Source organism: Eurosta solidaginis, chromosome 2, assembly GCF_040869045.1.
Source record: "Eurosta solidaginis isolate ZX-2024a chromosome 2, ASM4086904v1, whole genome shotgun sequence".
Taxonomy (NCBI): Eukaryota; Metazoa; Arthropoda; class Insecta; order Diptera; family Tephritidae; genus Eurosta; species Eurosta solidaginis.
Window position 1 is genome coordinate 8,022,022 of NC_090320.1, and position 14,797 is coordinate 8,036,818.

The window sequence follows — 14,797 nt, forward strand, 5'->3', positions numbered from 1 at the left end:
TATTCATATTTGATAAATTCAATAAACTTAATTTTCTTATCGATACCGGTGCAGTTGTATCAGTTATTCCTTTTTCTAAATTTAAAATTTATAAAAGAAATTCGGATCTTACTTTGACTGCAGCAAACGGTTCTTCAATTGAAACTTTCGGTACAAAACTACTTAAAATTGATTTAGGTTTAAGAAGAGATTTTGAATTTCCATTCATTATTGCGAATATTGATACACCAATTTTAGGAGCAAACTTTTTAGAAAAATTCGGAATTATTGTCAATATTAAAAATAAAGAAATAATGGATTCTACTACAAAAATTAAAGTTACTGGATCTTCTGGATTTTCTGATATTTTCTCACTCAAAATTCCTATTGTCGAAAATAAGTTTTCAAAATTACTTAATGAATTTCCATCTATTACCTGTGAACCAGATTATACTAAACAAGTTAAACACCATACGGTTCACAGGATAGAAACAAAAGGTATTTTACCATTTTCGAAACCCAGACGTCTTGATCCAATCAAACTTAAAATTGCTAAAGCTGAATTTGAATTTTTAGTTAAAACGGGTATATGCAGACCCTCAAATTCTCCTATTGCATCTCCACTTCATCTCGTTCCTAAAAAAGAACCAAATGATTGGAGACCTTGCGGAGACTATCGAAGACTTAATTTTATTACTACACCAGATCGGTATCCTTTACCACATATTCACGATTTAACAATTGATTTAAAAAACAAACAATTTTTTTCCAAAATTGATCTTGTGCGTGCTTACCACCAAATTCCAATGGCAGAAGAAGACATTCATAAAACTGCAATAACTACCCCTTTTGGAATGTTTGAATTCGTAAGAATGCCTTTCGGTTTACGAAACAGTGCTCAAACTTTCCAACGCTTTATTAATGAAGTATTTTCTGATTTCGATTTTGTATTTACATACATTGATGACATTCTTATTGCCAGTGATAATGAAGATCAACATATAAATCATTTAAAATCAGTTTTCAAAAGACTTGAAGAATATAATTTAAATATCAAACCTTCAAAATGTACTCTGGGTGTAAATAAATTAAATTTCTTAAGTTACGAAATTTCAGGCGAAGGTATTAAACCATCTTTAGATAGAATTGAAATCATAACAAATTTTGAAAAACCAATTTCTATAAATAAATTACAAAAATTTTTAGGTATAATAAATTACTATCACAGATATATTAAAATGTTAGCAACAGAACTTAGTCCTCTGCATGAAATGTTAACACATGCAATTAAAAACAAACTCAAACAATTAAATTGGACAAATGAAACCACAACAGCTTTCGAAAATGTTAAAAAACTTTTTGCTAAAAATACCTTACTTACACATTTCGACAAAAATGGTACTTTATCATTAGCAGTAGATGCATCAAATGTTGCTATTGGAGCAGTTCTTCAACAAACTAGCAATAATATACTAGAACCTTTAGCTTATTTTTCAAGAAAATTAACTACAACAGAAACTAAATATTCAACATTTGATCGTGAACTTTTGGCAATTTATAATTCAATTAAACATTTTAAACATTTTCTTGAAGGTAGAACTTTTACTATTTATACTGATCATAAACCTTTAATTCATGTTCTAAATTCTAAAGTAGATAGATCTCCTCGTCAACTACGTCATCTTGAATATATTGCTCAATTTACAAATGATATTCAATATATACGTGGAAAAGACAACATAGTTGCCGACACACTTTCCCGTATTCCAGAAATAAATGCAATTTCAACTCAAGATATAAATTTAGAAACTTTATATAAAGAGCAACAAACTGATACATTTTTACAAAAAACCATTTCTGATCAAAATTCTAAAAATAATTTAAAGGAAATTCATATTCCAGTTATTAATTTAAATATATGGTGTGATGTTTCTCTACAACCTTTTCGACCTTATGTTCCACATTCTATGAGAAGAATTATATTTGACAAAATTCACTCATTATCTCATCCAAGTATAAGAACAACTAGAAAATTAATTCAAAATAAATATTATTGGCCTAACATGCGTAAAGAGATTAACGATTGGACTTCATCTTGCATCAATTGTCAAAAATCCAAAATTTCAAGACATACTAAATCTCCTATCCAAAAAATTCAAATACCATCAGGCCGTTTTGAACATATTCATATGGATATTGTTGGACCTCTTCCAGTTTCAAATGGAAATTATTATATTTTAACAATTATTGACAGATTTTCACGTTGGCCTGAAGCTTATCCGCTTAAAGATATTTCAACAAATACTATAGTAAAAACTTTTATTCAAAATTATATACCACGATTTGGTATACCATTAAATATTACAGTAGATCAAGGTTCACAATTCACCTCAAAATTTTTTACGGAATTAACTAAACTTTTAGGTTCTCATAAAATTCATACATCTCCTTACCATCCCCAAGCAAATGGCATGATAGAGAGATTTCATCGAACTTTAAAAGCAGCAATTATAGCATCAAACGACTCGGTTCATTGGTCTGACATTTTACCATTCATTCTACTTGGTTTACGAACTTCTATTAAAGAAGATTTAAAATGTTCATCTGCTGAACTTGTTTATGGCCAAACACTTAGAATACCTGGTGAATTAATTATTTCAAATAGTAATAAAGAACATGATTTTTCTAATGACGCTCTTCATAAAATAAGAGAATATTTTTCACTTGTTCGTTCTAAAGTTTTTCATCATAACAAAGAAAATGTTTTCGTTCCTAAACAATTAGAAAATTGTGAGTATGTTTTTGTTAAAGTTCTTCGTAAATCTAATTTAGAATCACCTTATGAAGGACCTTTTAAAGTTATATCTAAGAAACATAAAACATTTACAATTCAATACAATAATACTATTAAAAATATTTCAATTGATTTACTTAAACCAGCAAACATACTTATTAACACTAATTTAAATACAAATACATTAAACAACAAAAAACAAAAAAAGGTTACATTTAATATTAATTAATAATTTGTTTGTTTCAAATTTTCTTGGAGGGGGAGTAAATATAGTGTTAACTACTTTGTACTCTTTACTTTAATTTTTAAAATAATTTTAATTGAGTTTTCGTGTTAACTTAAAATTTTGAATAACTTCAAAAAAAGAAAATTCTAATTAGTTGGAAAATATCTAAACTCAAAAATAAACAAAAATAAATTTTTTATTGCAAACCAAAATAAAAGAGTTTTTTAAAATATCAACTTGAATGTTGATATAATTACTTCATGCAAGTATTGTTTTCAATTAAACCGTTTAACTCAAATTTTTTTTTTATTATTTTATTATACAACTTACTTTTACTTTCAGGTACCATTATAGAAACTAAAACTAGAATAAAACGAAGTCCTTCGGAAATAGATCGAGCATACTCGAAGTATTATCAGAAAATAAAACAGAAATATCAAAATTACGTTAAAAATTTACTAGGCTACAATCGATTGCACAGCACGGGAGATTTTCGAAATCCCACCAAAAAGATAAAACTGCAGGATGGACGTTGGTATAACAACTACAACAGCCCCGACTTAGTTACACGTTACAAAGCCACACACAAATCGCGAACATCCAATAATGATTTCTTCAGTCTGCAGAATGAAGATCACGATTTACATACATTCCATCAGACATCGGCTAAGATACCTTTACCAAATATTAATCAAAATTCTCGTTACAATGCAGATAAAACCAATCGCAATGAGAATTTGCTCTATGACAGTAATTCGCCCAGCTATTTGTACCATACTTTTGAAAATTTTGCTAAAATTCAAAACGACACAGATTTAATCGAACAGTTAAAATCGCAAATTGTACGAAGACGTCGTAAACGTAGTAACAACAATACCATTGTTAATGATAATCAAACGACACCATCTTCAACAACACATCCGCATATACCCGATGAGGACGCCAACACCGACTTGGAAGCGGCATCTAAAGAGGGTCGCAAGCGTTTACGTGGACCCTGTGAAGATTTAAATTGGGAGCAATTCGCAAATATAACTGTAGTGAGGCCCGGTAAGGCGCCAGGTCGTAATAGCGTCGGTATTGTGCTTTATTTGGAATGTAATGCCGGTTTCAAACTCAATATTAAAGGAGAAAATGCAACAGCACGTTGTGTACGCGGCATCTGGAAGCCTGATACGCCCAAGTGCCTCTCAGGTAATACCCAGGAAAGTCAATTAATCTTATCTCATACAAAATGATTTACAATTGATTATATACCTTTGCAGCACCTTGCTTGGTGCCGGCAGTGGAGAATGGTAAATACTATAAAGTCGAACCTCAGACGAAAAAGCTAAGCGATAAACCAACCGTCACATCGACTCCGCTGACGACGTATGAAGAAATCGATTCAAATGAATTGATTACGCTCGAATGTGATGAAGGTTTTAATATTCAGGTTGGAAATGGCGAAACTATATTTTTGTATATTGCATGCTATGTAACATAAAATATATTCGCCCCAAATTTTTACAGGGATCAGCACAATTGCGTTGCGCCCATGGCAGTTGGTCGGTAAATGCATTCTCGGAATGTGTATCTATACCTTGTACGCTACCGTCTTTATCTGGGATTATATACGAGGTACATAATAATATATTTTGTGTAATAACCTGTCGTCGAGGCTTGAGAGCAATGGGACTCCAACTTTTATTGAAGCCTATATACAGCCATAAAGGAAAGTTTCAAAATCGTCTTGCATTTTTAGGTCAAATTTTCTCTAGAGTCTGCAGAAGTTCGACTTTAAACGACACTGGGGGGAAGTGTTATTCCATACCACCTTGTACTCTATACCAGTCCTGGTTTAAAAAAATCGAGGAAAGTAATCTATACCCAAAAATTATCGATAAAAAGTAGGCGATTTTTTCTCATATTCAACTGATTAAAAACCTCAGTAAGACCAAGTTTACATTGTCCTTTATCTAAAATATACCCACAATATATAATCTAGTTGTTCAAATGTGTCCCATCCCTATGAACTAGAATATTAGCTCTCAAATTTTCACGTTTCTTTCTTATTTCCTGCTTCCATCTTATTACAGACTACTTTTTTGTTCTGCCTCCAAGCATAAAATGTACACCAAGCTATTCTACTATATCCACATAAGATCTATCATTAGGCAGCAGTCTAGATATGCTTGAACTCTTTGTAATTCAAGGAAAGTTTGCCGTCTAGAAGGTGCTGGCGAACGAGAATGCTGATGATTTCTTCACTTCACACCTGCTGCGTAGTAGACGCTATTAAATTCCATCCGAAAGAATAACGGGTACGATGAGCACTAGCGGGCCGCCTCGAAACAAAGGACGCCGTCCACAGTGTCAAGTTGCGTACGGAAGTAACACCCGGTGTAAGTGAGCGCTTGACGCGATGATGGGGCAAAAAATGCCTAGGAATAATAGAATTATTTGGGGCTGAGAGACGTAAGTGGAATAAGCGCGACTCATAGGAGTTCTATTCAAAAATTTTACTGGAATTGAATCCCAGTATTCGTCGGAGCATTTTTAAGTTATGAAGAGAACACTTGTCCTGATTTCTATATAGAAAAGGAGAAATAATGAGCCCAATAGCTCAATGATGGAGAATACGTTCCACTAATCGCCTATCTTTAAATTTTCGATTTCGGACCAAACTTAATGGTATATTTCATGAAAATTATAATTAAAAGCTGATTCAGCATATGGTTTAAGCGAACCGAAACCTTCTTTCGAAAAGTACTGGCTCATTTCTGGGTCAGAACTTTTTTTTAAATTTAATCGGCCTGTGTTATCGATACAAACCATCTCTATGCCGCCTGCAAAATGAAGGCTCAGAACAAGAGACTATCCATGGAACAATTTTTTTGTTCCTCGAAGATAAAAGTCGGCTAGATTCTCATTCTCATGTCTTAGCACGGAACTATGCCTTGGGCAGAGGACGTTCTCATAGACATGTTGTTGTTTTTGTAGCGATAAGGACACTCCCCGAAGGCCTTGGGGAGTGTTATCGAGTTGTTGGTCCTTTGCCGGATGCAGATCCGGTACGTTCCGGTACCAAGCCCGACCATCTCGGGAACGATTTGTTATGACCACGTGCGACCTTCTACGCCATACCCCCCTCCCACCCCTAGATCCATGACGAGTTCGGGGTCGCCAGAGCCTCAGCTGTCAATGAAACAGGATTCGCCACGGGTAGGTAAGGTTGACAATTGGGTTTGGAGAAGCTATGTATTGCGCTGGCAACCTGAAAGGGCTGCGCTGCACAAACCCCTTGAATCCAGACGCCTCTTACGACAAGCATACATACCGCGGGTATATTCTAATCCCCTAACCCGCTGGGGGTAAATTTATGACATAATATTTCCTAGTAGAGTTTTTCATTGTATTTCCTGCAGACGTATGTATATTTTAACCGGATGTATAACACAATCCCGACTTACAAAATCCCAAACTCTAGGCAGAATACCTTTCTGTGTAGGCGTAATGTGTTAGGTTAGGTTGAACTGGCCGGTACATGAGGACCTCACATAGACTGAATGAGTCCGTAGTGTTACCAGAAGTTTGTTTTAACGACCAAACTGAAATACCCTATAAAAACCAGGACCTATGTTATAAAATAACTCCGTACTCTTGGCAAATACTAGAAGCTTTCTAGGGCTTAAGCCACTTACTGCTTCTAGATTTGACAGCTGTATTACTCCTAATAGCTGGAGTCTTAGCCTGGCAAGCGCAGGTCACGAGCACAGAATGTGATCAATCGTCTCCTCCTCCAACCCGCACTTTCTACATCAGCTATCACTGACCAAGCCTAATTTAAAGGCATGTGACGCTAGAAGGCAGTGTCCAGTCAGAATACCCGTCATGAGTCTACAGTCCTCTCTATTTAATAATAGAAGCAACTTTGTTAGTCTAAGGTTGTAAGCCCTACACATTCGACACTTTACAGCCCCGCGCTTGAACCCACGCCTTTCCTGCTGGGTCTATCATGTGCACCTCTCGCCTTCGCTTAATCTAGCCCAGTCTAATGGGGACGTCTACGGAGCAAGCTTCAAGGGATGCGCCCTTTTTAGCTAGTTCATCCGCTTTTTCATAACCATCTATTCCCATATGCCTAGATGTATGCTTCTACCTGTCCCGATTCTCTCCAGAGACTGCTTACACTCTAACATGCATTTAGATGCTGTGCTATGCGAGATTATTAATTGCTGCTTGACTGTCAATATAAAAGTTAACACGGTTGCAGCTTAAGCTATTCTCTTCCAGGGTTTCTACTGCTTTGGTTACGGCTAATATTTCCGCTTGGAAAACGCTACAGTAATCCGGCAGCCTGTTGTTGTTGTTGTAGCAGTGCTTCGCCCCACCTTATAGCTGCAACCGATCAGAAATTGTCATCAATATCCTCTAACGGGAGTCCAAGGAAACTTGCTGTTTCAACAGGGGTGGACCATAATGAAAGGGGTGTTAGAGGCGTTGGTTCCACATTACAATTAAAGAGATGGTTGGTGTCATGTGGGGACACATTGCAAGCGGGCATACATTTTGTATGTCGGGGTTGATTCTGGAGAGGTAAGAGTTTGACCTGTTACCGTATCCAGAACAAAGTTGAGCTAGAGTGACTCGCGTTTTCCTGGGGAGTATGCGATCCTTTTCCGCAAGTTTTGGGTACTGTTCTTTGAGTACTGGATTCACCGGGCAATTCCCGGCATAAAGGTCCGACGCCTGTTTGTGGAGTTCGCCAAGGACCTGCTTGTGTTTTTTTGCTTCATACGGCTGAGTTCTCAGGTGCCGTATTTCCTCAAAATGCTTACGGAGATGACTCCTTAAGTCCTTAGGCGGTGTGGGCTCATCAATCAGATGTCTGTTTGGTCAGCAGCTCATTTCTCTCCCTGAGGAAGTATTCTCGCCTCATTATGTAGATGGTGTTCTGGGGGCATAAGTAGACCGCCCTTGGCGGTTCTGAGAGCAGTATTTTGGCAGGCCTGTAGCTTCCTCCAGTGGGTAATTTTTAGGCTTGGCGACCATATAGGGGACGCGTAGCATGCAATCGGCTGGCCAATTGCTTTGTATGTGGTAATGAGCGTTTCTTTGTCTTTTCCCCAAGTACTGCCAGCAAGAAAGTTGAGGATTTTATTACGGCTCTGGATTTTCGGTACAATTGCGGCTGCGTGCTCACCAAAATGTAGATCCTGATCAAACGTCACACCCAATATTTTGGGGTGTAGGATAGTCGGTAGCGTAGTTCCATCGACGTGGATGTTCAAAATGGTCGACATTTGGGACGTCCATGTTGTAAATAAGGTCGCGGACGATTTAGTCGGTGATAATGCCAGGTTTCGCGAGGCGAAAGATCAGGGAGGTAGCCGTTTATTCTTTTGCAAAGCTCATCGATCTGTGGGCCTGGGCCTGTGGCCATTATTTGCAGTCATCGGCGTAGGAAACGATAGTAATTCCTTCTGGTGGCGAAGGTAGCTTAGATATGTAGAAAATAAGCAAAAGTGGGGATAGGACACTACTCTGTGGCACCCCTTGTTTAATTCTTCATTTCTAAATTGCACCGATGCCTGCCGACCACCCAGATAATTTGCGGTGCACCTTTTAAGACATGGGGGAAGGGTAGACCCTTCCAGGTCTTGCAGTAACGTGCCATGGTTGACCGTATCAAAAGCTTTTGATAGGTCTAGCGCAACGAGTACTGTTCTATGGTGGGGGTTTTGATTTAAACCGCAATTTATCTGGGTGCTGATGGCATTTAGCGCGGTGGTGGTGCTATGAAGTTTTCTGAAGCCATGCTGATGACTGGCTAGCTGCAAAGTTGCTTTGAAGTAGGGTAGCAAAATGGCTTCCAGCGTCTTGGCTACTGGCGATAGGAGATATATCGGGCGATATGTCTCTCCAATGTTAGCTGGTTTCCCAGGCTTTAGTAGCGGGACCACCTGTTGTTGTTGTTGTTGTAGCGATAAGGTCGCTCCCCGAAGGCTTTGAGGAGTGTTATCGATGTGATGGTCCTTTGCCGGATACAAATCCGGTACGCTCCGGTACCATAGCACCATTAAGGTGCTAGCCCGACCATCTCGGGAACGATTTATGTGGCCACATTAAACCTTCAGGCCATTCCCTCCCTCCTATAAAGACTCCATAAAAGGAATGTCTTCTTACGTGCATTTATGCACCAATACACACGCATACGTTTTAATTAAATAACACACACATACACGTATATTTAGTAACTATTTATATTAATATTTTATTTAATAATTAAAATATGTTTTTAAAATTTGGTTATTAATTTGTATATCAGATGAACACGATTCCTTACATTCGATCACATCCAAATCAAATTTTTCAAACTCCCAACAAATTATTTTTTCACCTCGCCTACTATGCATTTGAAAAATCCAAATATTTTCAATTGCATACTAAGCTCAATACACACAAGTGCGCAAGGTGGAAGTGTATTATATCACCCTCCTTTCGAAAAGAAGGATGTGACAAAATGATCAGTTTTGTCACGTCCTTCTTGCTTATTCAGCTGCAAGATTAATTGTTTTGAATGAACGAATATGCATTATTTAGGGGTACCTTCCCTTCCTAAAATTCGATCATTCAGAACAATTTGTATTAAAACAAAAAAAAAAAAACCAGACTAACTTATTTATTAATTATTATTATTACTACTATGTTAATACTATATTAGGTTAATACTACATTAAGTAATTTACAAATAATTACTAACTTATATTCTAAACATTATGTTAATAATTCAAATATTAAATTCAATTTGTATTAGTAAACAATTTATTTATTTTTTTTTTTTTTTTTTGAGTTTTTTAATTTTTATTAATCCAACAACTAAATTTTAGTCTATGCTAAAACTAAAATATAAGAATATTTATTTTATCTTATGTATTCTATTTTTATGTACTAATTTTTTCTTTTTAATTTTGTTATCAAAAATTGTTACATTAACTCCATCAATTTTTGTTATAGTGTAGGGGCCCTGATATATGTTTGCATGTTTATCTCTAGGTTCTTTTTTTATTAGAACTCGATCATTTATATTAATAGCCAAAGGTTTTGTTGTTTTATCGTAAACATTTTTATTTCTAATTTTATGTTTATTAATTAATTCTTTTGCAAGTAGATGTGACTTTTGCATACGATATTTTACCTCTTTTGCATAATTTTCAACATTATAAATTGGATCTATATTTTCCTTCTTTAACTCATTTGGCAAAGTAACTTTTCTACCAAATACTAATTCAAAAGGTGTAAATAGATTATCAAAAACAGTACTTGTTGTTGTATTATGCAAAAATGTAAAATATTTTAAATAAACGTCCCAATCGGGAAATGAATCGTTAAGGTAAGCTCTTAAATATTCGTTAAATACACGATGATTCCTTTCAATAGTACCAACAGTTTCATGATGATAAGGTGTTGAAAAATTATGCTCAATTTTCAAAAGTTTAGTCAATTCCGCAAAAATTTCATTTTTAAATTCTGTACCTAAATCTGATTTAATAGATTTCATTATTCCATAAATTAAAATAAAACTTTCAAAAATTGCAGATGCAACTGTTTTTGCACTCTTATCTGGAATAGCTATTGTAACTAAATATTTGCTCAAATCGCACATAATGGTAACTGCGAACTTATTCCCATTATTCGACTCAGGCAAAGGTCCTATCGTGTCTATAACTACTATATCAAAAGGCTTGCAAGGTGTTGGTGTAAGCACCATATTTTCTTTTGTTTTGGGCTTAACTTTGTTTAACAGGCATTTTTCACAATTTTTCACAAATTTAGCAATATCGCGCGTCATATTTTTCCAAAAATATTTTGTACGTATTTTCGCGTATAACTTCTTATATCCACAATGACCACCTGATATTGGATCATTATGATAAACTGTCATAAGTTTTAATTTCGTGTCTTCATCAGTTACCGTCTCTACTGGCTCTGTCAATATAATTATTAAATGTTTTAAAATTTTATTCCCGGTTTCTTTAAAATTTGCAATAGTAAAATGATGAAAAATATTATCATCTTTCTGCCATTCAATATTCTTAATATTGTGATTGCCGGCATTATGTTCCAGCCTCAAAAGTAGCTCATCTAAATTCACTATTTTGTTAACAATCTCAAAATTAAGTAGCTCGAGCTTTTTATGTTTTAAGTGCGCACATATTTCTATATTACTAATATCACCATTCTTATCATAATTTATATTCGACTTTATTCTCGGGATTTTATTTGAAAAATTATAAGCAAATTTGTCGTAAACTTGTAATGTTTCTGTCTGTATTTGTCGGTTATCGTTTTGTATCTGTATTTCCTCTTTTTGCTTTGTCATTGACCTTGTTTGTACTGCCAATATATGTTTAGTCGAATTTTTTAACTCATCTATAGTTATACGAGAAAGAGCATCTGCACCTACATTCGCATTACCTTTTATATACTCTATAGTAAAATTATACTCAGATAACTCTAAACGTATTCTAGACAGTTTTGACGTAGGATCTTTCATATTAAATAAATAAACTAACGGCCGATGATCTGATCTCACTATAAAGTGTGTACCATAAACGTATGGCCGAAACTGCTTAACTGCAAAATATATTGCCAAAAGTTCTAATTCGATAATTGCTTTATTTTGTTCAGACTTGCTAAATGCTTTTGAAGCGAAACAAATTGGTAAATCGTTACCATTATGATCTTGACTCAATATCGCACCACACCCAATTTTCGAAGCATCAACTGTTATTAGAAATTCTTTAGTGAAATCTGGATATTGCAAAAGTTTTGGAGACATTAAACTTTTTCTTAGTTTCTCAAATGCCAGCTCGCACGAGGTATCCCAATTAAATTCAACATTTTTCCGACTCAAACGATTCAAAGGTGCCGCTAAACAAGCAAAATTAGGTATAAATCTCCTATAATAGTTTGCAAATGCAACAAATCTTCTAACTGCGTCTTTGTCACGCGGCTTAGGATACTTTTTAATTGCCTCTATTTTTGAATCATCAGGTAACAAACCCTTTGCTGAACATTTATGCCCCAAAAATGTTACCTCAGATCTAAGAAAATTACATTTATTAGGATTAAGCCGCAAATTAAACTTTCTGCATGTCTCAAAAACTTTCTCCAAATTTTTTAAATGATGGGTCTCACTACATCCAATGACTATAATATCGTCTATATACATAAAGGCTTGATTAGGTGAAATACCGGAAAATGCTATTGACATCATTCTTGAAAATGAGTTAGGAGCAACATTTAGTCCAAATGGTAAAACTTTCCAACGAAAAGATCCACAATCTGTACTAAATGATGTTATATCTCTCGAATCTTTATGTAATGGAATTTGATGGAAACCCGAAAAAAGATCCAAAGTCGAAAAATATTTAGCTCGACCAAGGTTATCCAAAATATCATCAACACGTGCCAAAGGAAATTTATCTGCACCAAGTTTTTTATTGACTGCTCTAAAGTCTACACACATTCGATATGCTTTTTGTCCAGTTGGGTCGTTTTTCGGTACTAAAATCAATGGGCTGTTATAATTTGAACAACTTCCTTCAATTAAATCATTTTTTAACAAATTATCAACCTGTTTATTTATTTCAGCACGCTGTGAATATGGCAATCTATAATTTTTTATGTACACTGGTGTCTTGTCCGTTAGTCTTAATTTTTGTTCGTAAAAATTATTAATCGTCATTAAGTCTGTTTTTAGAGCAAAAATATCTGAATATTTCAAACATAAGTCAAGTAATTTATCTTTTGCATACGAAGGTATTTGTTTTTCTAAAACTGACTGAAGCTCTTCTATGCGTTTTGAATCAACAGATGTTTCATTTATGCGATAGATATCAAAATTTTCTATGTCCTCAGTTTGAATATTGAAGTTTTTAACATACTTCACTTCATCAGTAGTATTAATAATTTTTAAAATAGGATGTTCCGTATCAATGACACATTTTGCGGTAAAAACACCACTACAAAGTTCATGAGAATCGACAAAAACTGGATTTTCCGATTTATTCAAACTAAAAACACGAAAAACTTCACATCTTGGTGGAATTACAAGAGTATCTGTTGAAGTGCTATGCAAAATTGAAATATTAACTCTTTCTCTCCCTAGTCCTATCGTTATTGTATCATTCGAATAATTGATTATACATTTGTTTGCTTTTAAAAAGTCTTTTCCTATTATACCATCCGAAGGAATATTAAAGTTGTCATCAACAACATGAATAGTCAGAGGAAATAATATATTTGAAACTACTATGTTCGTACTAACTGTGCCTAAAGTTGTTACTGTGTCTGTTGTTACACCTGTTATATTTATTACATTACTGTTATCTACTATTACGTCACTTGCTAAACTAGAAATTTTTATAAGTGAAATATCTGCCTGAGAATCTACAAGAAAAGAACATATTTTATAAGAATCACTACAGTTGACTTCGATGAAGTCAGAATAATTTAAATTTGGACAATATATTGATTTAAAAGAATTTAACCCAATAGCACCTGCTCCCTCAGTGTTCGCTCCTGAGGGGCTTCGGCATTTAAAGAACGAACATTGACTGAATTCCTGTTATTTAAACGTTGATTATTTGAATTACTGTTATTTACAGACCGATTGTTATTTCTATTGTAATTGTTGTTGTAATTATTATACCTATTGTTACCTCCATTGTAATTAGTATTTCGAAAATGTAAATTATTGTTAGGTCTAGTTGCATTACCATTGAATCTAAAATTGTTATTGTATCCGAAATTATTATTACCTCTTAAATTCCCGCGAAAACTATTAGATCTTATCGGACGTGAGCGATACGCTAACACCTGCCGCTCTTTTACATCCTGTTCACGCTCAATAATCATTTTAGCAACAACATCCTTTGAATCCTTAAAAGTTGTTGATGCAAGGTGTTATGGTATCGCATTTACAAGGGAAGCAGTAAGGAAGGCGGTCGGCATGATGTGTTGGTGCACAGTGGCTAGTCATTGTCGGCTGGGGCGGGTCCTTGCCAACCTTACTGTTCCTGCGCCATAAACAGAAAAAAGTTCCTATCATGCCTATCAAAACGAGCAGCTGTCGAATTCAAAACAAACTGACAGAAGCGCAGAGACCGACTCAAAACGCTTATAATTCAAACTAAAACAACATCCGGCTGAACCGGATGTCACGGACAGACCGTTAACATTCAAAAAAATTCAAAAATCTAAAATTCAAAAAAAAACTGGCGCATGGACATGACCGGTTACTAACTTTAAAAACCAAATTCAAAAAAAAACTGCTGAAATTAAAATAAAATAACCAAAGGGAAAATAAACATAAAGGGCCGAATATATATAGGGGGCGCCGCGGGTGGTGTTGCGACGCCCGGTGCTTGTCCCACCCTCAATAACCATGGCCACCGACGCACCTGTATTTCGGTGGCCCCTTACCTGTATACCTTAGGTGCCCTCTAAAAGAAAGGAGACCTCAGCATTCCCATTTACAATTTAGATTTATTGACAATTCATACTAATTAATAACTTATGCATTAAATTTTTAGGATTCTATCGAGAATTTCTAAGTTTCACATGTGATGCTAGAGTTTACGTTTATTCCGAATTACATTTACATCGCATACAATTATTCGGATTCAACTCCTTATATGTCTTACAGCCTAGTGGTTTCGTATATAGTGTAGAAAATATTTTGAATGTACTAAATATCTTTTGGTTTTTAATTACTAGTGCAATTACCTTAAATTCATTTTTATGTATTT

The 14,797-nt window shown here is 34.9% G+C and overlaps 2 protein-coding genes across 6 annotated transcripts in view; one reads left to right on the forward strand and one right to left on the reverse strand.

Moving 5' to 3' along the window:
• LOC137239232 (uncharacterized) overlaps window positions 1–14,797 on the reverse strand; it is a 145,841-nt gene that overhangs the window by 105,575 nt on the left and 25,469 nt on the right. The gene's annotated exons all lie outside the window — the stretch shown is intronic.
• Hasp (Hig-anchoring scaffold protein) overlaps window positions 1–14,797 on the forward strand; it is a 71,640-nt gene that overhangs the window by 31,676 nt on the left and 25,167 nt on the right. For 2 of the 3 annotated variants that reach the window (XM_067764271.1, XM_067764273.1), the window contains 3 exons: window positions 3,342–4,208; window positions 4,265–4,434; window positions 4,512–4,619. In XM_067764271.1, coding sequence (XP_067620372.1) covers window positions 3,342–4,208; window positions 4,265–4,434; window positions 4,512–4,619 — 1,145 coding nt within the window. The remainder of the gene's footprint in view (window positions 1–3,341; window positions 4,209–4,264; window positions 4,435–4,511; window positions 4,620–14,797) is intronic. The other variant, XM_067764272.1, reaches the window with a different exon arrangement.